The sequence below is a fragment of the Leguminivora glycinivorella genome, chromosome 4, assembly GCF_023078275.1.
Source record: "Leguminivora glycinivorella isolate SPB_JAAS2020 chromosome 4, LegGlyc_1.1, whole genome shotgun sequence".
Lineage (NCBI taxonomy): Eukaryota > Metazoa > Arthropoda > Insecta > Lepidoptera > Tortricidae > Leguminivora > Leguminivora glycinivorella.
The window spans coordinates 2,051,967-2,075,248 of NC_062974.1; the positions used below are offsets into that span (position 1 = coordinate 2,051,967).

General features: G+C 38.7%; 1 protein-coding gene across 3 annotated transcripts; it reads left to right on the plus strand.

Annotated features, from left to right (window-relative positions):
• Positions 1–271: 271 nt before the first annotated feature.
• Positions 272–21,736, plus strand: LOC125225292 (protein disulfide-isomerase A3). 3 transcript variants are annotated; one of them, XM_048128930.1, is made up of 9 exons: positions 273–505; positions 591–799; positions 1,510–1,738; positions 9,870–9,986; positions 14,549–14,681; positions 15,139–15,299; positions 18,639–18,870; positions 19,753–19,887; positions 21,077–21,736. In XM_048128930.1, the coding sequence occupies exons 1-9, from the start codon at positions 357–359 to the stop codon at positions 21,182–21,184; spliced, it is 1,473 nt and encodes a 490-aa protein (XP_047984887.1). In that variant the 5' UTR covers positions 273–356; the 3' UTR covers positions 21,185–21,736. The 3 variants fall into 3 exon arrangements, with proteins under 3 accessions (XP_047984888.1, XP_047984889.1, XP_047984887.1); XM_048128931.1 differs by lacking the exons at positions 19,753–19,887; positions 21,077–21,736 and adding an exon at positions 18,958–19,287 and having other exon boundaries at positions 272–505; positions 18,639–18,818; XM_048128932.1 differs by lacking the exons at positions 19,753–19,887; positions 21,077–21,736 and adding an exon at positions 18,907–19,287 and having other exon boundaries at positions 272–505; positions 18,639–18,767.
• The last annotated feature ends 1,546 nt before the right edge of the window (positions 21,737–23,282 follow it).

The following is a 23,282-nucleotide window of genomic DNA, read 5'->3' on the forward strand; positions in this document are numbered from 1 at the left end:
GCCGAGTTGCTTGCTAGGGTAGGACTTGTCGAACGTTGAACTATCGATAGAATGTGAACGTTGCTTAATTTTATCGACTGCTTATTTATTTATCAAATTTATAAAAAAGGCTAATAAAAATCTTTACAATAATATTTCAAGTTTAATTACATTTAGAACAGTAAAATAAATAATTGAATTAAATTGTAACGTGAACGCGTCGACAATGGACCAATCAGAAACAGCCAACGCTGTGCCGGCTTGTGTCATTTTGCAGCAATACGTGTATTTTTCCGGTCCTTGTCCCTTTCTATTCTTCAGCTTCTGTTCGGTGGCGAGCTATAGCGCACGGTTCTTAGTAAAGTGCCGGCACAAAAATGATGGGATCACTTAAAATCGTGTTGTTCTTAGGTGTAATATATTTGTGTAGGGCCGCCGAAGAGGACGTGCTAGATCTTACAGATTCTGACTTTTCATCTGTACTATCTCAACATGATACGGCGCTGGTCATGTTTTACGCTCCATGGTAAGTCATTGACACTGAAGGGTGATTAATTTGAATGAATAGTGTGTAAATCGATTTTTACGATATGGATGTGTGTTTATACTAGGTGCGGACATTGTAAAAGACTGAAGCCGGAGTACGCGTTGGCGGCCGGCGTGTTGAAGGGCGACGACCCTCAGGTGACGCTGGCGAAGGTGGACTGCACGGAGGGCGGCAAGGCCACCTGCGAGAAGTTCTCCGTCTCCGGATACCCGACTATGAAGATCTTCCGTAAAGGAGAGGTGTCTCAGGACTACAATGGCCCTAGGGAGTCAAGTAAGTTTGCCAACACCACACTTCCTCTAACTTGCTCAGGACCAGTTTTTGCTACTTTTGATAAGATAATCTGGTGATAATCACAAGTGCATTGATCCTACTTTTAATGTTTAATATTATTTATTATCTAAACCAGTCAGCAGGAGAGTTATCTTGTGTCAACAGGGCATGTGATAACACTTTTTTTTTGTCTACCCTCAAACATTGGTTAGATGAATATAGATTTGGGAATAAGTGCATTGAATGAATTGGAGAAAAGATAAACCTAAGTGTGTTAATTTTTTTACCAAACAATTTTTTTTTTATTATTAATTGGTACTTGCAAAAGTAAATCTCTGTATATTATAATTTTTTTATTATGTTTTCCTTAAAAATAATTATTGCAAAAAACTTTTTCAAATAATTAAACTGTTTTTTTGCTTGATTATTCACATAAGTATGTGATTTAGTCCTACATAAAGAATAGAGCACAAAATAAATAACGATATTGGACTCTTAAAAGTTTTTCAAAAAACTGGTTCTAAGCCCTAGTTGTACCATCTTCATAAGTATATTTTCTGCTAAATGTGCATTAAGCAAGAATGATTCCTATGCAAATCAGAGAATGCACAATCAGCTGCAGAAGTGATTGTTTGCCAACAAAATACAGAGTTGGGTAAAACTGCACAACTATGCCGATCTGAAAACTAACTCAAAACTCCCTTCACCAGATGGCATTGTCAAGTACATGCGCGCCCAAGTCGGGCCCAGCTCCAGGGACCTCCTTACCGTTGCCGACTACGAGAACTTCCTTAAGAAGGACGAAGTCACCGTCATCGGTTTCTTCGAGAAGGAGAGTGACTTGAAGGGCGAGTTCCTGAAGACGGCCGATAAGATGAGGGAGGAGGTTCTGTTTGCGCACACCAGTTCTAAGGAGGTCTTGGACAAGGCTGGTTACAAGTGAGTTGAAACTTTTAATTTACTTGAGCTATTTCTCACCTTGTACAGTCACCGTCATAAAGAAGTCATATTTATGCCGATGACTTTACTAACCATTTCTCTTTGTGACTTATCCTCTTTGAATAGGCCCCATCAACTTTTGACTGTCTATTTGACAGAGTTTATCAGATATTTGAACACAGGTTAGATTGCTTATATTAAGTTTAGGCTCCACTGAAATGACTGGCACCAATGTACAAAATGTTTGAGCATAGCTCGGACACTTCTAAAAATTCTGAATTACGCATACTATGTTCGCAAAATATATTTTATACTTTGGCTAAAAATAATAAAAAAATATTTAAAATATGTTTTTTGAATATATTGCATTATCAGAGCTTATTAAATAGATTCCTTCAAATACGAGAGAAAAAATATGTTACTTTTAAATAAAAAATGTATAAAACGGATCATCCGCCCCTAGTATTTTCCGTTTCATTCATTGCGTTATTTAAAAATAGTATTATTTTTCTCTCATTTTGGATGAAATTTAGTAAAAGATCTATTTAATGCTATATATTAAAAAACTACAGTTTTTAATATTTTTCTTTATTTTACACAAAAATATAATTTAGTTCAAGAATATTTAAGAGTGTCACTAAATTCATCTAAGGTGAAAAATAGTACAGAAAATCTTTGAATGCAGAATTACTATAAGTCTTCTTTCAGCAAAATACCCTATCTAGGATATGTAACTTCCCTTCATGTCCCATAGTCTTGGGACACCCTGTATATATTAATTATGATTTCAGCCCTCGTTATAATCGATATTACACTTATGAAGCCAGAGTTGTCGAAAACTGATCCAAATCAGTTTAAATACAACAGAACAGAACCCTTTAAATTCTAAAATCATTATGACACCCACTTATTCAAAATCCTCTATGTAATGTCTTGGTAAGTGTATGGATGATGTTTCTAATAAAACAATGGTAGTATTTTTCACCCCCGACGCAAAGTGTTATATGTTTGACGTGTCTGTCTGTGACATCGTAGCTCCCGAACGGATGAACCGATTTAGTTTTTTGTTTTTGTTTGAAAGCTGAATTAGTCAGGAGTGTTCTTAGCCATGTCTCATGAAAATCGGTCCACTATGTCAGGAGTTTTTTTCAAAATTTTAATTTTGTGGTTAAGTTATTAATTATAGTATTGTAATTTTCCTTATCTTTTAGGTATATATCCTACACTTGCCAAGACATACTTGATATTCAAAATTAAAAATATTAAATGAAGATCGTCTTAAAGTACGAAATTTACAAGTCAAGCTAGTTTACAAAACTGAAAAGTTTCAATGTAAGTGGATCTGTAGTTCTAACCTTATTTTCAAGTTTATTCATTACTTTTATTTCAGAACATTTTGCATTCATAGTAACTCTATAGTAGCAGTAAGCTAGATAGAATAATATGCCAAAAGTAGCTTCATCAAAGTTCTTCTACCATCTAAATATACAAATGAAGAAACTGACTGACTGACATATCAACGCACAGCCGAAACCGCTGGTCCTAGAGATTCCAAATTTGGCACGTAGGTTCCTTAATATCTGGGCAACCGAGCTTCGCTCGGTTCTGTTTCGTATCCTTGACATGTGTCGCCATCTAGTTCAAAAATGAATAGTACCTACATCGAGCGAAAGAATTCTCAGCCTTAACAACACAACTACTCCACACGAGATGGCGCGCATTTCGCCACAAACACACAAATAGTGTATTTTCTATTCGTTAAGCCTTAACCTGTGTCGCCATCTAGTGTTTGCAATAAATAGTACTTACATCGACCGAAAGAATTCTGTCTTAACAGTACAACTACTGCACACGAGATGGCGCGCGAAGAAAAACGCATGAAAACTCGAAAATTCGCGTTTTCCGGGACCTAAGGATAAGTTAGACCGATTTTTCACCCCCAAAAACCCCCACATAACAAATTTCTGCGAAATCGTTAGAGCGGTTTCCGAGATCGTCAGTGTAAATAAATATATATATAAATAAATAAATAAATATACAAGAATTGCTCGTTTAAAAGTATAAGATACGATGTAGAGGAGCACAAAGAAAGGATTTGTCAAAATTCACATCTTAAGGGGGTTAAATGGGGGTCCAAAGTTCAACGTTTGAATAATATTATTAGTACGCGGACGAAGCCCGAGAGATTATATCATTGAGGATAGTATAATATTCTGAAGTAACACATTTAGATATATGTAGTACCAATTCCATATAATATGTTTGAAATAGAAATGTTAGGTGTGCAATTCCCGTTATGTTTGTACCTTTGGATCACGTCTCCGATTTGGATAAAAATTGGTAGGCTGATAGAGTCCATGATGCTGAGCAAGATCCAGTAGGTTTCCCAAAATCTCCTATGTAGTTTGTATGAAACCTTCTTTTTTTGTTACCAGATTTCTATACATTTTCGGTAACAAAAAAGGAAAGTTTCATACAATCAACCTAGGACATTTTGGGAAACCTAGTGGATCTTGCTCAGCATCATGGACTCTATCAGCCTACCAATTTTTATTCAAATCGGAGACGTGATCCAAATGTACAAACTAAACGGGAATTGCTGAGGTGTGGATCAACAAATTTGATCGTATGCCACTCTAGGACCCTGTCTTATTGACACCATGCTGTATTTGTCTTAGAAATAACTTCGGCGTTACCTACTGTGAAAAGATTCTACAGTGGACTAGTCGCCTAGGAGTCTTCAATGTCATTAGGTGAAACTTTCAAGAGTATGACAGGTCATAAAGCTCGGCCACACATGCGCGTTTTGAGAGCGTAGGCGGAGCGTCAGCGGAGCGCATTGATAGCGGTGCGCAGGACGACCGCTGGCGCTGCGCCCAGCGGACGCCAGCGAGAACTAACGAGCGCGGAATACGCGCGGATTGCGAGCGGAACGCCAACGTTCGTCCGGCGCACCGCTATCATTGCGCTCCGCTAACGCTACGCTATCAAAACGCTTTATGTGTGGCGGAGACTTTAAAGACAAAGGTGACTTATAGAGTACTCAAGGTGTTTTATACCATATTTACTTAGTTTTATGTATGTTTGCGCAGGTGATACACTTCGACTTAATCATTAATAAATTCATAAATGAAATAACAAGTTTATTCCAATGTTAAATACAATAAATACACATTAAATTAATGTTTATCTAATCAATTTCAATACTGCATTGTAGTTTTATGTATTTTAATGGCCAATTCATATAGTTTAAAAGAATTTGGCTGATAACACAGATAAGCAGCGTTTTGTTTTATTATTCTGAATAGTTGAACCAGTATTTTTATTTTTAACTGCCGTGTCTTTAAAATCCATAATTTACCTACATATCATTAAGTACTATTTAACTTACTTAATACTTAAGTAAATTAATTATCGTACATATTTATTTAGTGAGTGTTTGCATATTTAATTTGTCCTTTGTTTTTCTCAAGTTGTTTTTCAACTTTTTCTCGGCGTTCTTAAAGGATGATAAAACTAACATGGGAAATTCAAATAAAAAAAAACTGAACAAAAGCTAATCTTCTTTATAGATCGTGATATATCGTTGGATAGGTATTGAAAAATAAATAGGGGTTTACCTAAAAATATTTTAGAAATAATCGCTGAAAAGTTTTTGAAAAAAATGCGCAAAAAACCCTACACTGAGCAGCCCGACACGCTGGTTTACCACTTTTCGATTTTGTTTTACGTTAATAGTCAAAGTGTATAATTGAAATTTGATAAAATTTTGACTGTACAGGAAAGAGCATTATTTTTCCGAGCTACTGTACAAAATAAAATGAATGAAATGAAAATATTTACTTCAGACACCAGGTTTTAATATTTAGACAAAATATTAGTAAAACAAACAAAAAAAAAATAAGTTTACTAACACTTTAGTGTATGTGAAACAACATATTAGCATAGTTTATAAATAATTTTAAAGTGAAACTTAAACCGGTATGTAGCAAGTAGCAATGTTTTGGTTGCGAATGAATTCCACCTCGAAACACGGATTTGGTTGATTAATTCTGCGTTTTATTCGATATTTCATGCATCCTTTAACTTGTGTTACAAATAGGCCAATGACCAAATTATATACAGTCGGAATGAACGAGAGAAATTATTTTCACTATATGCCTAAGAATTTTATGTCTGGCGAATATTACCAGCAGTCGCCGAAAGTTTGGCAAAAAGTAGTAGAAATGGAACTAAATTTATTTATAATTTTAGAACAAAACGGGACTTAATCGCGTAAACACTTACATTTATATTTGGCCCGACGTTTCGAACACCCGTGACCACGAACATAATGTGATGTTCGAAACGTCGGGCCAAATATAAATGTAAGTGTTTACGCGATTAAGTCCCGTTTTGTTCTAAAATTAAGAGTGCAAATCGTGTTAGTCTAAATCAAGGTTCCGTAGTTTTTCGTATTTTTCTCAAAAACTACTGAACCTATCAAGTTCAAAACAATTTTCCTAGAAAGTCTTTATAAAAATCACTAAAGTAGAACACTTTTGTGATTTTTTTCATATTTTTTAAACATCTGGTTCAAAAGTTAGAGGGGGGGGACGCACGCAAATATTAATATTATCAAAAAATGATCTTAGTAAACTCTTATTCATTTTTAAATACCTATCTATCCAACAATATGTCACACGTTGGGGTTGGAATGAAAAAAATATCAGCCCCCACTTTACATGTAGGGGGGGTACCCTAATAAAACATTTTTTCCATTTTTTATTTTTGCACTTTGTTGGCGTGATTGATATACATATTGGTACCAAATTTCAGCTTTCTAGTGCTTACGGTTACTGAGATTATCCGCGGACGGACGGACGGACGGACAGACAGACATGGCGAAACTATAAGGGTTCCTAGTTGACTACGGAACCCTAAAAATGTCAAAATTGTTGCCACATGCAAAGCGGTTTACATAGACAGTGGCGCTAGGGTTTGCAATCCGGATATTCGAATATCCGAATTATTCGAATATCCGCCAATATTTTTATCCGAAAATATTCGAATAATCTAAGTGAAATTATCCGGATAAACGGATAATTTCTATAAACATTATTTTTTATTTATAAGTGATATATTTAATAGATAGACGTCACTTGAACCAATTTCGATCAATTCTTAATACGGATAATGTTATTGCTAACAAGTTAACACCTATTTATCTTCAAAATCAAACTAATATTTACAAAACAAAGAAATCATTCGTGAACAAGAAGTAAGCAGAATGCCTCACCCCACGCACTCAGTTCTTATCGAATATTCGATTAATTGGATGATTAAAAAAAAAAACAGAAAAACGTTCAAGTATTATTTTTTAATATGAAAACGTTACCCCGACCTACTTTCATTACTGCTAATAGCTAACGTGAAGTTATCTGTAAAACCATACTTAATAAGGGAGATTTATACCTAGATTTCCTGGTCCCTTGTTTTTTTGAAATTGAAATTTAGCACCTCACTCCGAATTTAGCTGTTATCAGTTCCATGGCAATTTAGTACTCCAGAATTCCCTCCACTTCACTAAGAAATATAAGGCATTTTCCTTTTAAGTCTTTAGTTACATGCATACACAAAAATCGGTCTAATTACTACTTATACTTTTAAATCTTAGCCGATCTACTGATCAGTTGGAAACTAAAACCCATCAAATCGCTGCCGAGCAATTTGAGGCGTTTTGGATTTTAATGTTTAAATAAGTTCGCCTTTGTACCTCCTCCTTCTTCATTCTTTTAAATTTTATGTCTGGTATATTTTATGTTGGTGGTACAGTAAAGAATTTACTTACTTATTTATCACCTCTCCCCTTCCAGTGGTACTTTGGCACCAGCCACTGTGCAACTAAGGTTTAAAATGATCCACAACTGGATAGAAAGTGTCTTCGACTAATTGCTTCTCTTTTTTGGTTATTCTGTTTTGAACAAGTACCCATATCTTTGCTCACTCCTGTACTAAGACCCTAACCAGGACGCTTTTGTTTAGAGCCTACGAAAAGAGTTTTCAACTTTTTATATTAAGTATCCGATCCGGTCCAAGATGGCATTTGGTACGGGCGTAGGCATTTATGCAAATGACTAGTGACTACAGTGGTAGTATCAGCATGGACAATTATGCCACTGTCTTCCAAGCCGAGACATACCCAATAATTACCTGTGTACATAAGAATATAGTTAGACAAACCCAAGGAAAGAATATCTATATACTCAGCGACAGTCAGGCGGCACTCAAAGCCTTCACATCGCCCAGAGTTGACTCTAGACTGCTATTAAACGGCATCCAAGCTCTTAACAAGCTTGGAAGGCAAAACAAGGTGCAACTGGTATGGATACCGGGGTACGAAGGCTTCATTGGCAATGAAAATGCTGATGAACTTGCCAAGGCCAGGCCAGATCTGTAGACAACTTCACAGATCTGAAGGAACCATTAAAACGGCTATGAAAGACCAAGCAAAGGCTAATCACCAAAAGAGTGGGATGCCCTGCTAGGTCTGAAGCATTCAAAGCTCTTTATGCGGAGGGTTGAATCTGGATGGAGCAAAAAGTTAGGAAAGCTAGGCAAAAGACAACTCCAAATTATAACGGGGGTGTTCACAGGCCATTACGGGATCAAAGGAATTTTGGCCAAGATGGGACACGCTGACTACACTGATTGTCGCATGTGCGGCGAAGAGGAAGAGACCATCAGACATCTAATGTGTGAATGTCATGCCCTCGCCAGACAAAGAATGAAGAACTTTGGAGCAGGCTACCTTGTACCAAAGGACATCAGAGAGCTACCCATGAGCCTCATCATCCGATACGTGGAGATGGTCGAGAAGCTCCTGAATAGCTGAAGGATCTTAAGATCGAAGGGGGTAATTTCACAAAAGATCCCGATGGGTCGAAGTGTATCCGGAAGGGCCCCGCAGATTTAAGATGAGTATCCGATCCGATCGAGCGGAGGACCAACTCCTATACATTCTCGAAATCATTCAAGGCGCCATCTTTGATTTTTGCCTTTGAAATCCTTCCTACATCCGATATCGGATCGGATAATATGACAACGCTGTATGGCCCTATAACCATCATTATATCCAATGATGTTGTCTCACGTTCCACTCTCAACAAGCCATCCTCTCTACCATCCATTTCCAAGATAAAGGTGTTGTCAGAAAAACTTCTCCTTATACCTTACACCTAACTAATTACTACTACTGTCTTATATCAACAGCTCACTATCTGATTGCAAGATTCTAGTCATAGAACTAAAGATAGAGAGCTGGGTGTGTTTTAATTTCTACAGTTTGCTGATTTACGCAAAAAATAAATAAAATATGTAGGTACATTTCGCATTATGGCGCTCATCTATCTCAGCCGTTATCAATTTCATGCTTCTACGCACCTGGAACATTAATTTTGTTCCGTTTAATAAATTATCCGAAATTATCCGAATTATTCGAATATTCGAATAATAAAAATTGTATTATCCGAATTATTCGAATATTAAAAACTCGTCGGATAATGCAAACTCTAAGTGGCGCCCATATAATTTTCTAATCTTTTTAACCCCCGACGCAAAAACGACGGGGTGTTAATGCGTTTGACGTGTCTGTCTGTTTGTCTGTCTGTGTGTCTGTCTGTGGCATCGTAGCTCCCGAACGGATGAACCGATTTAGATTTAGTTTTTTTTTTTCTTTGAAAGCTGAGTCAGTCGGGAGTGTTCTTAGCCATGTTTCATGAAAATCGGTCCACTTTATCGCGGTCGGGTGTTTTTTCAAAATTTTAATTTTGTGGTTAGGATATTATTTACCAGGCTTTACAGGCCATCAAAATTATTTAACGTAAAGAGTACCATTTACCACCGAACAGTTTTATAAAATAAGATATGGTTTTATTTCGTCACTACTTTTAAAAAACTTATATCTTCGTATGTCAATGAAAAGAAAATTGTAGAAAGTATGTATGGAATGCATATAGACTTACTGTGTTTTAACTTTGAGGAGCAGCGTGAGATACGAGATTTTTTCAAAGTAGTGACGATTTTATGGTTTTGTTGGTATGGTTTGTTTTTTTATGGTTTTATTTTACCCTATATCTTTTTTTGTCCACAGAGACAATGTCGTCCTGTACCGTCCTAAGCGCCTGCAGAACAAATTCGAGGAGTCCTCTGTGGTGTACTCCGGTGATGACGCGGCTTCGTCTCTCAAGGCCTTCGTCAAGGACAACTAGTAAGTATTTTTAAATAATCGTTTGACCAGTGTCTCTGGTGGTAAGTGCTTGTGTGGTCTAAGATGAAACATGCTTAACCCTTCGAGCCCGAGCGACATCATATGATGTCAGTAAATATAAGTAAATACATATAGATGCTTGGGACTCGAAGGGTTAAATATCTCAAAGATTTCTATAGGCTTAAGTAACCAATTGACAAGTGGCGTACTAGAAGGGAGGCCTATGCTCAGCAGTGGGCGATAAAGGGCTGATATTTATTTATTTATTTAATCAAAAAGTACCACAGCATTACAGTTTACACTAAGGCACTGTGAAACTACAAAATACAAAACAAGACATAAACGATAAATAATACAAATTAAACATTAGATTTAGGCGACGACGTAACAGCGTGGCTCCGTTGCGTCGTCTGACTCGGCGTAGGATTCGGCAGGTTGCCCCGGAACCGCCGAAATACCACACCCTTCGGCCAGAAGTCTGCGCACGTATGATGATGACGATGAAACAATTCACTGAATTAAAATAAAAACAGTGATTTACCACAAAAAAATCATTCACAGATGAGTTGCATGTTTTTTTGGAGTTTTTTAGTCTTATTTCGATAAAACAAAATAAAAATGGCTACATTGGCAACGTTTTAACTACAAACTAGCGTAATTTATAGCGTACAATATACTTGTCGGTATGGCGGTAAACAACACGACATCTCGTGACTAAAGTACATCCGATCGTCGATAACATTGAAAATGAGCTGAAAATTAACACTCCTAAAGTAATAACGATACATTTTAGTCCAATTGAAAATATCTACTAACGTTATTTAGCTATGTAAGTACCCATGTCGTTTTGTAACATGTCAAGTCAAGTAGCTATTATCAAAGACATAATATATATATAATAAAGTCTAAGAAAAAAAACGTACCTCGGAACCATCAAAAGAAGTGTATGTTTAGTCAATTCTGGGCTAGATGGCGCTAATATTAATATTTGACGATTTTGACATTATCAAGTTAAAAACATAGGCCGAATGGTCAAATAAAGTTTTAAGCCTGTGTCGAGAGATGGCAGTCTATACTGACTGTGATTAACACATTTTACTTAACAGAAATTCTATACACTCGATCCTCTTTGTTGTTGTGTATGCTTTTCAGCAAGTTGTAGAATGAATCTATTTATGGGTACATTTGTTCAAGCTTGTAGAGAATATATTACATTTGTTCGCCGATTGCTGTAATGAATAATGATGTACGCTAAATTGCATTAAGAATGCCATTTATAACCAAGTAAAATCGGCTTAAAATATAACAGCCATAGCTAATTTAAGAAAATAGTTAGTTTATATCAGGTTATATTTATTACTTTTTAAACAAATCAGCAAATTAAACCGTTAAAATATTTTTCTACTCGTCTACTTTAATCAATTAGGACACCACAGACTAAACTATAAGTGCTTAGTGTAGGATAGTCTTTGACACTTGTCAACTATAATAGGCTAGTTTCCTACTAGTCAAATCAGCTTCTTTTTAAGAACTGTCAAAACGATTTGCTAATATGGAATTACTATGAAATACTGTCCTCAGTTGTGAAATACGGTCAATTCATTTACTTTGTCTTTCTCTGCGACTTATTAAATAGAAATTATGTTTAAACAAAACCACTGTCCATATTTTTCTACTAATTATGTGGTGCTTTCGTGCACTGCATAAAATATTTTATTTTAAGTATAGGAAACTAGCCTATATTTCATTACAGTTCACTTTAGTTAACTAAGTTCTATACTAATTTGCGATACCTGGTAAATTTTTCTGCATCTGAAACACGTTTTCTTGTCTATCGCGTCATCGACCAATCAGAGATAGTTATTACAAACAATTGGTTGCCATTAATTTTAACTTGAATGATGATATTGTTCGTCATTGATGATGACTCACAGAAAAACTATTGTATACAATAGAGATATAAGCTTTTCACTCTCGTACCGTACTATTAGGCCACTGAGCAAGCTTCGTGGCCTAAACATGGTACTCGCCTGAAAACCTCTGTATTATATATGTATATCACGATATCACTGTACTATAATAAACACGCAATATCACAGAAAATGTATTATTTATTACATTTTAAATTCTTGAAGACGATAGATAAACGGGTCTACAAATTTCAATTATCAGTCCACGGTGGTTAAATTAGCGTATAAAATTGCGACTTTTAGTCGTAAACATTCTTGATACGCTGTTACACGCCTTGATAGGCGCGTCATACAATGATTTTATGCTTTTTCAGTACTGTGACTAAATTAAATTCGATGTAGTCTCTAAATGTCAAAGTACAAAATGAGAAAATCTTCATTTGGCCGATAAAGAAAACTTAGGTAGATTTAGAGGCTCATGGTAGAATCTCCGGCATCCCATGACTCCTTTCATAACAGCTAGAAGGGCGACGTAGGAGTGGTTTTTAGTGAGTATACCTCCTCTTCTCCTCTCCCTGGAGAGGGTGGTAAGTAGGAGGGAGTCCCACAATCCCACATATCCCCCAATGAAGAGTTAGAGGCGGTGCAGACAAATTTTACTTCAATTACTGTCAGACTATCACAATAAATAAATAAATAATAAATATTATAGGACATTCTTACACACATTGACTGAGGCCCACGGTAAGCTCAAGAAGGCTTGTGTTGTGGGTACTCAGGCAACGATATATCGTCACTACTTTTAAAAAATCTCGTATCTCACGCTGTTCCTCAAAGTTAAAACGCAGTAAGTCTATATGCATTCCATACATATACTACAATTTTCTTTTCATTGACAGACGAAGATACAAGTTTTTTTAAAAGTAGTGACGATATATAATATATAAATACTTATATACATAGAAAACATCCATGACTCAGGAACAAATATCAGTGCTCATCACACAAATAAATGCCCTTACCGGGATTCGAACCCGGGACCGCGGCGTAGCAGGCAGGGTCACTACCGACTGCGCCAGACCGGTCGTCAATATTTCATTACAATTCCACCATTTCTCAATCGGTATTTGGTTAAAACCTCTGTGTGCGTAGCCGAATGCACAAAGGCTTACGATAATATCTGTTTCGTAGATATCTATTTCTATCGCTCTTGCGTATTGGCGTGAGCCAGACTCCATTTCTGTCGGCGTTTGACGTCGACGTATGCCATTCGGCTACGCTACGCCTGCTAAGCAGCGCCATTTTTACCAATTTGATTAAAAAATATCGTGATATTTCATTAAATTTAGGAGGAAACAAACAAATTACATACCTAAACCTTCCTTTATAACCATTCTGTTCATAGCTGAGAACCGCATGAAAATCCTTTTAGTATTTTTGAGTTTTTCTTAGTGACACAATACGCAATAAAATAACTATACATAAAAATTAAAATTAGCATCAAATAATAACACACATTAACAATAAAGCATTAATTAAATTATTATATTTCCTCTTTATTCATTTTAACTCTGTGCGTTTTCACATTATCCGATCCGATATCGGATGTCGGACCGATATCCCATACATTACAGGCGCCATCTTGGATTTTTTCTATTGAAATCCTTCCGACTTCCGATATCGGATCGGATAATGCGAAAACGCACTTAGGCTAGGCTATTTTTATAAATTTTATAATATGATTATAAAATTAAAATACAAAACCACTTACAAAACAATACAAAATATATAAACACGTTATAAAAAAACCGGCCAAGTGCGAGTCGGGCTCGCGCACAAAGGGTTCCGTAGCAGCAAATATAATAAACTTATTATGTCAATTTATACACCTGCCAAAATTACAGTTAAATCAACCTATCTCAAAAACTATAAGAGATACTTTGATCAAACCAAAAATCGTTGAAAGAGTTAATTAGCATGCATCACCTCTATTTTTTTTAGAATTTTATACCCCGTAGTTATAAAAATAGAGGGGGGGGGACATACTTTTTACGACTTTGAGAGCTGATATCTCAAAAACCGTTCACTTTAAGAAAAATGTTTTTTAGAAAACTTTATATCATTTTAAAAGACCTTTCCATTGATACCCCACACGGGTATGTACATCGAAAAAAAAAATTTTCATCCCTCAGTTACATGTATGGGGGCCCCACCCCCAATTCTTTTTTTTTTTACTATTTAGTGTCATAATTTTGTAGCGGTTCATACAACACATATTCCCATCAAATTTCATCACTGTAGTACTTATAGTTTCCGAGTAAATCGGCTGTGACAGACGGACAGACGGACAGACGGACATGACGAAACTATAAGGGTTCCGTTTTTGCCATTTTGGCTACGGAACCCTAAAAACGGGGCAGGGCCCAAGCCGCCGGTGGTTAGGGCTGCAGAGAGAGGAACCGTCGGACTATCCGCGCCGTGTCCAAGATCACCGCCTTTTGCATCTGGCCCTTGATCCAGCCACCTAGCGAGAGTCTCTTACGATGTTGATCGAGACTCTTCGCTAAAACGACTATCGCTTTATTATATTTATTATTATAAGGAGTAGTGATAGGGATGTACGAGTTATTATAAACGTATAATAATTTCCAGCCACGGCCTGGTCGGTGTGCGTCAGAAGGACAACATCGCAGACTTCTCCAACCCTCTGGTGGTCGCCTACTACGGTGTCGACTACGTCAAGAACCCCAAGGGCACCAACTACTGGAGGAACCGTGTGCTCAAGGTCAGTTAAGTACGAGTAAGACAATTAGATTTAAGGCCAAAAAGGAAGAAGGCAGGCTTTGCCATACAGTTGGGTCGACGCTACGCTAGCGAGACGCTAGATGTGGTCTACCTACGTATGTAATTGGCTGGGTCCCCACTGACCGAGCGGCCTCTCGAGGCAATCGGAAAAACGTCCGTGGATATAAGTAGATATCAAAGTTGCGTGCGAGACAGCGCGCGATCTACCCTCATTCGCGTGCGTCGGCTGCGTTCACTCTCAGCGTTACCACTGGTCGCGTTCACACTCGTTGGTCTGTCCAAACACACTACACTCACCGTGTCACTACGTTTGCTTAACTCAGATTGCACTGGTTTTTTACATAAATGGAATTATGCAACTTAATCCCGGTCAATATAAGTCTTATGAAACTAAACGTGAATCATTTAAAACTCTTATGTGTAATATTGTTTATTAGGTCGCCAAGGAGCTCTCAGAAGTGACCTTCGCCATCAGCAGCAAGGACGAGTTCACCCACGAACTGAACGAGTACGGCATCGACTTCGCCAAGGGAGACAAACCCGTGGTAGCCGGCCGGGACGCCGATGGCAACAAGTACATCATGTCTGCTGAATTCAGGTAATTATTAGAATAATTCGAATAATTCAAAATATCTTTATTCATGTAGGCCTAATTTACAAGCTCTTATGAATAGTTCATTACATACATAATATGCCGATACATTTATATGCGCGTAATATATATTTGGGGTTCTTATGATATCGCGAGCGAAGCCGCGGGCAAAAGCTAGTAATATTATTAGAAAGAGACAAAAAGTAGCCTATGTCACTCTCCATCCCTTCAACTATCTCCACCTAAAAAGTCACGTCAATTCGTCGCTCCGTTTTGCCGTGAAAGACGGACAAACAAACAGATACACACACTTTCCCATTTATAATATTAGTATAGATGATCTTAATCTATTTTATTATTGCCTACTTGTGTCCCACTGCTGGCCACTCCCTCTTTTTCCATTTGTCTCTGTTTAGTGCTGTCTGACCTACCACTCAAAGCCCAGGTTATCCCTATTCCCGCCATCGCCGACTTTGTCTGCCGGATCCCCGGTTTGACTCGTGGCCCAGAAATCGTCCGGCATTCGACAGACATGACCAGCCCAGCTTTCCGAGCTAACGTCCATTATTTGAGTCTTAGAGCGCAGAGTGAATTCAGGTAAAACTATGGAGATTTCCATAAGGACCAGTCGTTATAATATCTCTCAGAAGGTCAATGAGTATAGCATGGACTTCGCCAAGGGAGACAAACCCGTGGTAGCCGGCCGGGACGCCGATGGCAACAAATACATCATGGCTGCTGAATTCAGGTAAGACTATAGAGGAGTTCCTTGTGACTTTGCTGAGTCATTCTCTAAAGAGTTCACCAAAGAGTATGTACAGTATCGACTTCGCCAAGGGAGACAAACCCGTGGTAGACGGTCGGGACGCCGATGGCAACAAGTACATCATGTCCGCTGAATTCAGGTAAAACAATGGGGAAAAGTGCATTTTGAATTTACTGAGTAGAGTAAGTCTAAGTGAGTAGAGTACCTCAGTAAGTCAGTTTAGAGAAAGAAAGATCAATATGTCCGCTGAATTCAAGTAAATTAATCTAAAAATTATGAGAAAGCAACATCAAGCAATTTTTGACTCAAAGCACATCAAAGTTTAGATAGAAGGGAAGTGTTGAACCAAACAGTCTATCACCACACCTCGGACACTGACGATCAAATATATGAAAGAGGCGCGTTCCTAGCACACAGTCTAAGCTCGTGTAGGTGAACGCGTACTATGCTTGTATGAGTGAAATATGACAGTTCGACGGTGCGCGTTTTTGACAGGCGGTAACTGTGAGGTAACCGAGAGGGGGTGGGCGGCGCTTTCAGCGGGGAGCGGGAGTGGCCATACTGTACGATAGTACTCTTTATTATACTGTGCTATCACTATGAAAAATGCGTAGGTAATACGCGCGTCAGTTTTTATGGGTAGTTTATTTACGTTCATCTTGCATATTTGTGAGTGTGTTTAGTAAAACGTCCCACTTTGTCGGTTACCATTAAGGCGAGATTTACTTGTATCTTTATATGAATAAATTGACAAAGCGGCTTTATAGCAATAGACAAAGTGGGACGTTTTCCCGTGCAGTCACATTTTGTTAGTTACTAAAAATACCTCTGTCTCGGGTTTTCGAAATAAATATCGGTATTGAAATCTGCCCTATGACGCCGGTATCCCAGGATCTCGGTATCCCTACTCGAAACACAAAATCAACACCTCGATGTCAAAAGGCAGTTAACATTTTACAAACGTAGACGTGTAGGTACGTCGTGTATTGAAAAACGACTGTTTTTACAGTTTACGACTGCATTGTGCATTTACTCGTACGTTCTGTACTGATTATGGCTTATCAATGCGTTTTCGGAATGCTTCACTTCGTTTTCATTACCTGTTATGAACTTACTTATACATAGTATGCGTGGCCTAAAAAATGTATGGGTGTCTTTGATGTATTTTTAACAAATACTTAAAATAATAATGGTTTTTTTTAACCTTCTAACGTATTCTTCGGTTTATACTAACCTCGTAAGGCCCAATGTACATTACAATGTACATAGTTGTTGCAAACGAATTTGAATCTTTCATGAACCAAATAAAGTAGAATGTCCCTTGTTACATTGCTTTTTGAAACAAACGAAAATCATACCAATTTACTTATAGAACAAGGTTCAAATTCAAAATGGGAAATCTAACTATGGTCACAGAATATATAATAGTACAAGTACAGAAGGCTCACTCCTTTGATGTTCACAAAACGCCGCCATTCTAAATTCTTACCTACATTAACAAACGGACCGCACGCGTGCAGACGACATTGAATTCTATTGCGCCGCGCGAAGGTCGTCGCCAGTGAATGGGCCGCGAACTCGCGGCCGCCGGCATGTACTTGTAGCGCGGCGAAAGGATCGCGGAGTGAGCCGCCCCTGCTATGGTGAGCCTTACGAGGCTAAAGAACGTCAAATCTTAACAGTGTGCGTAGCCGAATGCACAAACGCTCACGATAATATCTCTTTCTTTGCTATCTGTCTCTATCTTTCTTGCGTATTGGCGCGACAGAGCCAGACTACCTTTCGCGGCGTTTCGTTTTCGTTTCGCGTCGCAGGAATGCCCTTCGGCTACAGCACCTGATACTCAAGGGGAAAAACTCTGATATATGTTAGTTTCTAATAATAAGACGTCACTGTATGACAGTGTGCAACGGTAGGTTTTGCCAGGTAGAAAACGTATAGCGATACAAATAGCGACATTAGCATTACAATCAATAGCATTGAGGCGTAGGGTTAGAGCCGGCGTAGCTTTATTTGACGTTCATATGCGCATTGTAATATGCCTACTTGAAAAATTTTTTTTTTTTCATTAATGTTGCGTAGTTTATTTTTACCTGACACCCAGAAACATCTTCATGTAGCCTTACATTGACCGGGATATAGACCGTGATTACCTTTTTGATTTTGTCGAGCTCCCGGTATTTCGACGCAGTTGCATGCATCATGATCACGGATATAGGTCTAATGAAAATAAGCGTGAATCATTCAAAACCCTCATCTTCATGTAATCATGTTAAACTTTTAGTTCTTATGATAATTTTGTGGAACAATAAAAAATATTATAAACTGAAATAAATGTCATATACAAAGAAAAAATGACCAAGGCCTCCAAGTGTCCAATGCTGGATTCGAACCAGCGTCCTCCGTCATAGCCACGGATGCCTGAACCACTCGGCCAAATAATAGTAGTATGTCTAATAAAAAACACAAATTAAAATATTTCCTATGAAATAATTTAATTTGGTCTTAGGGTGAATAAAAACTATTGTCCATAATTTTAACATTCTTTGACAATTTTGTAACCAAATTTCCATTTGCAGCATCGAGAACCTCCTCCAGTTCACCAAGGACTTGCTCGCCGGCAAACTAGAGCCCTTCATCAAGTCCGAAGCCCTCCCGGAGCCCAACGACGGCCCAGTCAAGGTCGCCGTCGGCAAGAACTTCAAGAGTTTAGTCACGGACAGCGGTCGTGACGCACTTGTCGAGTTCTACGCGCCCTGGTGCGGTCACTGCCAGAAGCTCACTCCGGTGTGGGAGGAGCTCGGAGAGAAGGTACGTTGTTAGAGACAGCTAGTCGAACTTCAAGAGTTTAGTCACGGACAGCGGTCGTGACGCACTTGTCGAGTTCTACGCGCCCTGGTGCGGTCACTGCCAGAAGCTCACTCCGGTGTGGGAGGAGCTCGGAGAGAAGGTACGTTGTTAGAGACAGCTAGTCGAACTTCAAGAGTTTAGTCACGGACAGCGGTCGTGACGCACTTGTCGAGTTCTACGCGCCCTGGTGCGGTCACTGCCAGAAGCTCACTCCGGTGTGGGAGGAGCTCGGAGAGAAGGTACGTTGTTAGAGACAGCTAGTCGAACTTCAAGAGTTTAGTCACGGACAGCGGTCGTGACGCACTTGTCGAGTTCTACGCGCCCTGGTGCGGTCACTGCCAGAAGCTCACTCCGGTGTGGGAGGAGCTCGGAGAGAAGGTACGTTGTTAGAGACAGCTAGTCGAACTTCAAGAGTTTAGTCACGGACAGCGGGTGTGACGTGTTCATAGTTTATGCCATTGAGGGAAGCTTACTCCAGTCTGTGTTTGTGTGTGTATTTATAATTTATTTAGAAGTGATATTCTCATCTGATTTTAGATTTTATTTCAATGTAAAAGCATTAAAAATTAATATAATTTTTGACACCCTTTTTAACCCCCGACGCAAAAACGACGAGGTGTTATAAGTTTAACATGTCTGTCTGTGGCATCGTAGTTTTCGACCGGATGAACCGATTTAGATTTAGTTTTTTCTTTTTGTTTTAAAGCTGAATTAGCTGGGAGAGTCTAGCGTTGGCTTTATTTGATGAAAATCGGTCCATTATTGTGGTTATGCAATATACAAAGCTAAAAACCTTCCCATCTTTTAGCCACAGCTAACTAACTCCCTCATATCTCATTACAGATGAAGGGTGAGGACGTGGACATCGTCAAGATCGACGCGACCGCCAACGACTGGCCCAAGTCCCTATACGACGTGTCAGGGTTCCCCACCATCTTCTGGAAGTCTGCCGACGGCAAGAAGCCCATCAGATATAACGTAAGTCCCGACATTTGACACGGCTCATGGGAGCCTGAGGTCCGCTTTGACAACTAATCCCAAGATTTGGCGTAGGCACTAGTTTTCACGAAAGCGACTGCCATCTGACCTTCCAACCCGAAGGGTAAACTAGACCTTATTGGAATTAGTCCGGTTTCCTCACGATGTTTTCCTTCACCGAAAAGCGACTGGCAAATATCAAATGACATTTCGCACATAAATTTGGAAAAACTCATTGGTGCGAGCCGGGGTTCGAACCCGCGACCTCCGGAACGAAAGTACGTACTTACCGCTAGGCTAACGTAAGTATCATCTATAACACATAATATAATAGTACTAGTACAGAAGGTTCACTGCTTTGATGTTCACACCGCCGCTTAATTCTTACCTACATTAACAAACGGACCGCACGCGAGCAGCCGACATTGAGTTGTATTGCGCCGCGCGAAGGTCGTCACCACTGAATGGGCCGCGAATGCGCGACCCCGGCACGTACTTGTAGCTCGGCGAAAGAATCGCGGAGTGAGTCTTCCGGGAATCTTGATTCCCAATTTATGGCCAGTTGCAATACTAACCCCCTTATTCATAAACGTTCACTAAAGTTAACAAACCGATAAAAATCGTGTCCCTTTCCGTCATTAGGTCATTACCAATAGGTCGAAAGAGACAAACGATTTTTATCGGCTTGATAACTTAAGTGGACGTTTATGAATAAGAGGCCGGGTTAGTTACTAAACGATACTACTCTGGCCCAATACGTAACAGGCTACAAAATGGGAATCGAGATTCCCGGTTTGTAGCCGGTTACGAAATTTTGGCTACCAAACGGTACTAAAGGGAGTCGCGCCTGTCTATGAGCATTTTCAGAATTTGGGCCCCCCCCCCAATTAGCAAAAGTTGTTAACAAAAATTAACTCGCTAAAATGTAGATTATCGCTTAAAGTTTATGTAATTAACACAAAAACAATATTTTTATTGAAATTTCACGCTTAATTATCGTCACAAAACTGACAGTGAGTTAATTTTTGTTAACAACTAACGCTAATTCGGTCCCAGATTCTGAAAATGCCCCTATTATCGACATGCTCATAGACGGACGAAGAAAAAACTCGGTGAAAGAAAAAAGTCCTTAAAAAACTTAACTGTTCTATCCTTAGAGCTCATGATAATAACTATTTTACTTTTCCAGGGCGGCCGTGCGCTCGACGACTTCATCAAGTACATCGCGGAGCAGGCCTCCAGCGAACTCAAGGGCTTCGACAGAAAGGGCAATGAGAAGAAGCGAGACGAGCTGTAATCTAGATCTGAACGCACGCTAGTCGCTACTCTCTCGCACTGCACCGGAGGAAAGAGATGGATATATGTTTGAAAGCTCCGGCCTTTCCTTTTTGAAGAGCTTTTCCATTATTTATGGAGTGGTTTAGATGCTAAAAGATCTAGTTTCCTTATAGTGTGGCATTTGATCGGTCGGCTGGATATGTAAACTCAATAACACAAATATAAAGTCGCATGCGAGTTTCAACATTTAAATGAGCCTTATAGATTAGGGTGAATGACCTTACGTCGTAAAATGGAAACAGAGTACATGGAGATTCATGTAGGACTTTAAATAGTTAGGATGGATTGAAAGTAGCGTAGCGACTAGTTGTGTATTAGTGCGCGAGTGTGTGTCTCAATCTAAGTGGGAAAATATATATAATCCGTAGGCAGTGGTTACACTGGTAACACTTAAAATTTGCACAGATTCGTTGTTTTTTAATTCAAGCCTAGTCTAATGTTTCTAGTGTTGCCAGTTTATTAAATAAAATAATGCCAGTGACTGATCTTAATTGTTTAGAATTCATGTATATACGAGGGTGGTTTGATAAGTAACTTGGTTTGATATGATAAAAAAAGAATATAAGTGTTATATATATTTTATTTTTCTACGTCATCTCTCCGAAGTTCAACGCACTTATCCCAACGCTTCTGCAACTTCTCGATGCCTTCACGGAAATGGGTTTCTTCCAGGTCTTCAAAATATGCGTTTACTTCTAGTATCACCTCTTCATTAGACTGAAATTTTTGGCCTGACAGAAAACTTTTGAGTTTTGGGAATAGATAATAGTCTGAAGGAGCTAAGTCTGGCGAATAAGCAGGGTGCGGAAGCATTTCAAACCGTAATTCCGCCAATTTTTGTTCAACGAGACGACATGAGTGGACCGGAGCATTGTCATGGTGAAACATGACCTTTTTTTTTTGCCAACCCTGGACGTTTTTTTAGCTATCGCTGCCTTTAATTGGTCCAAAAGGGACGCATAATATGCCCCAGTGATAGTTTTTCCCTTTTCAAGATAGTCGATTAAAATAATCCCTTTTGCATCCCAAAACACTGACGCCATCACTTTTCCAGCTGATGGGACGCACTTCGCCTTCTCTGGAGCCGACTCACCATGGCTAATCCATTATCTCGACTGTTGTTTTGTCTCTGGAATATAGTGATGAATCCAGGTTTCATCCATGGTCACAAAATGTCGAATAAACTCCACGGGATTTTTATTAAACACCTGCAAGTTTGCAGCAGATGTTTGCATGCGGATACGCTTTTGTTCTGGAGTGAGAAGCCGCGGCACCCACCTTGCACAAAGCTTTTTCTTGTGTAATTCATTATGAAAAATAAAATGTACCCGCTCCGTCGAGACGCTTGAGACTTCAGCTAACTCACGTATTTTCAATCGTCAATCAGCTAAAACTAGATCGTGGACTTTATCTACGATTTCTGGTAAAACCGCCGTTTTCAGAGCACCTGGTCGGGGTGCATCTTCAATGCTTGTCCTGCCACGCTTGAACTCATTTACCCAGAGTCGAACGGTCTCGTACGAAGGACAAGAGTTGCCCAACGTAGGAGAAATCCTTTCATGAACTTCCTTCGCCGTTTTCCCTTCCAAAAAAAAGAATTGAATCACACCACGAACTCCAATTTTCTCCATTATACCGATTTAACTTGATAACTTTTTTCCAACAGCTGTCAAAACTAAAATTCCCGCCGACAATTACTTTGATGCCACAGATTAAATACAGTTAGTTATCAAACTTTATCAATAAAAAGAAAGTTACCACGAACGCCATCTTTTAGTACCCGAACCAAGTTACATGTCAAACCGCCCTCGTATGTACTTTGCGTACTTAGTTTTGTTTTAACACTGGCAACATTATAATATATGAAACGTTAGATTTATGACTGGATAAAAAAATTACGAATTTTGTAAAAGAAAAAACACCTCTTTGTCTTGAAAGGATGTGTCAATCTAGTTTTAAATAATTTATAGTGATGTATTGAATCTGATAGGCACAAGTCTCCAAACGTTTTCCTGTGAACTTGTAAAAACTACACATTCATAAGTTAACACTCCTCT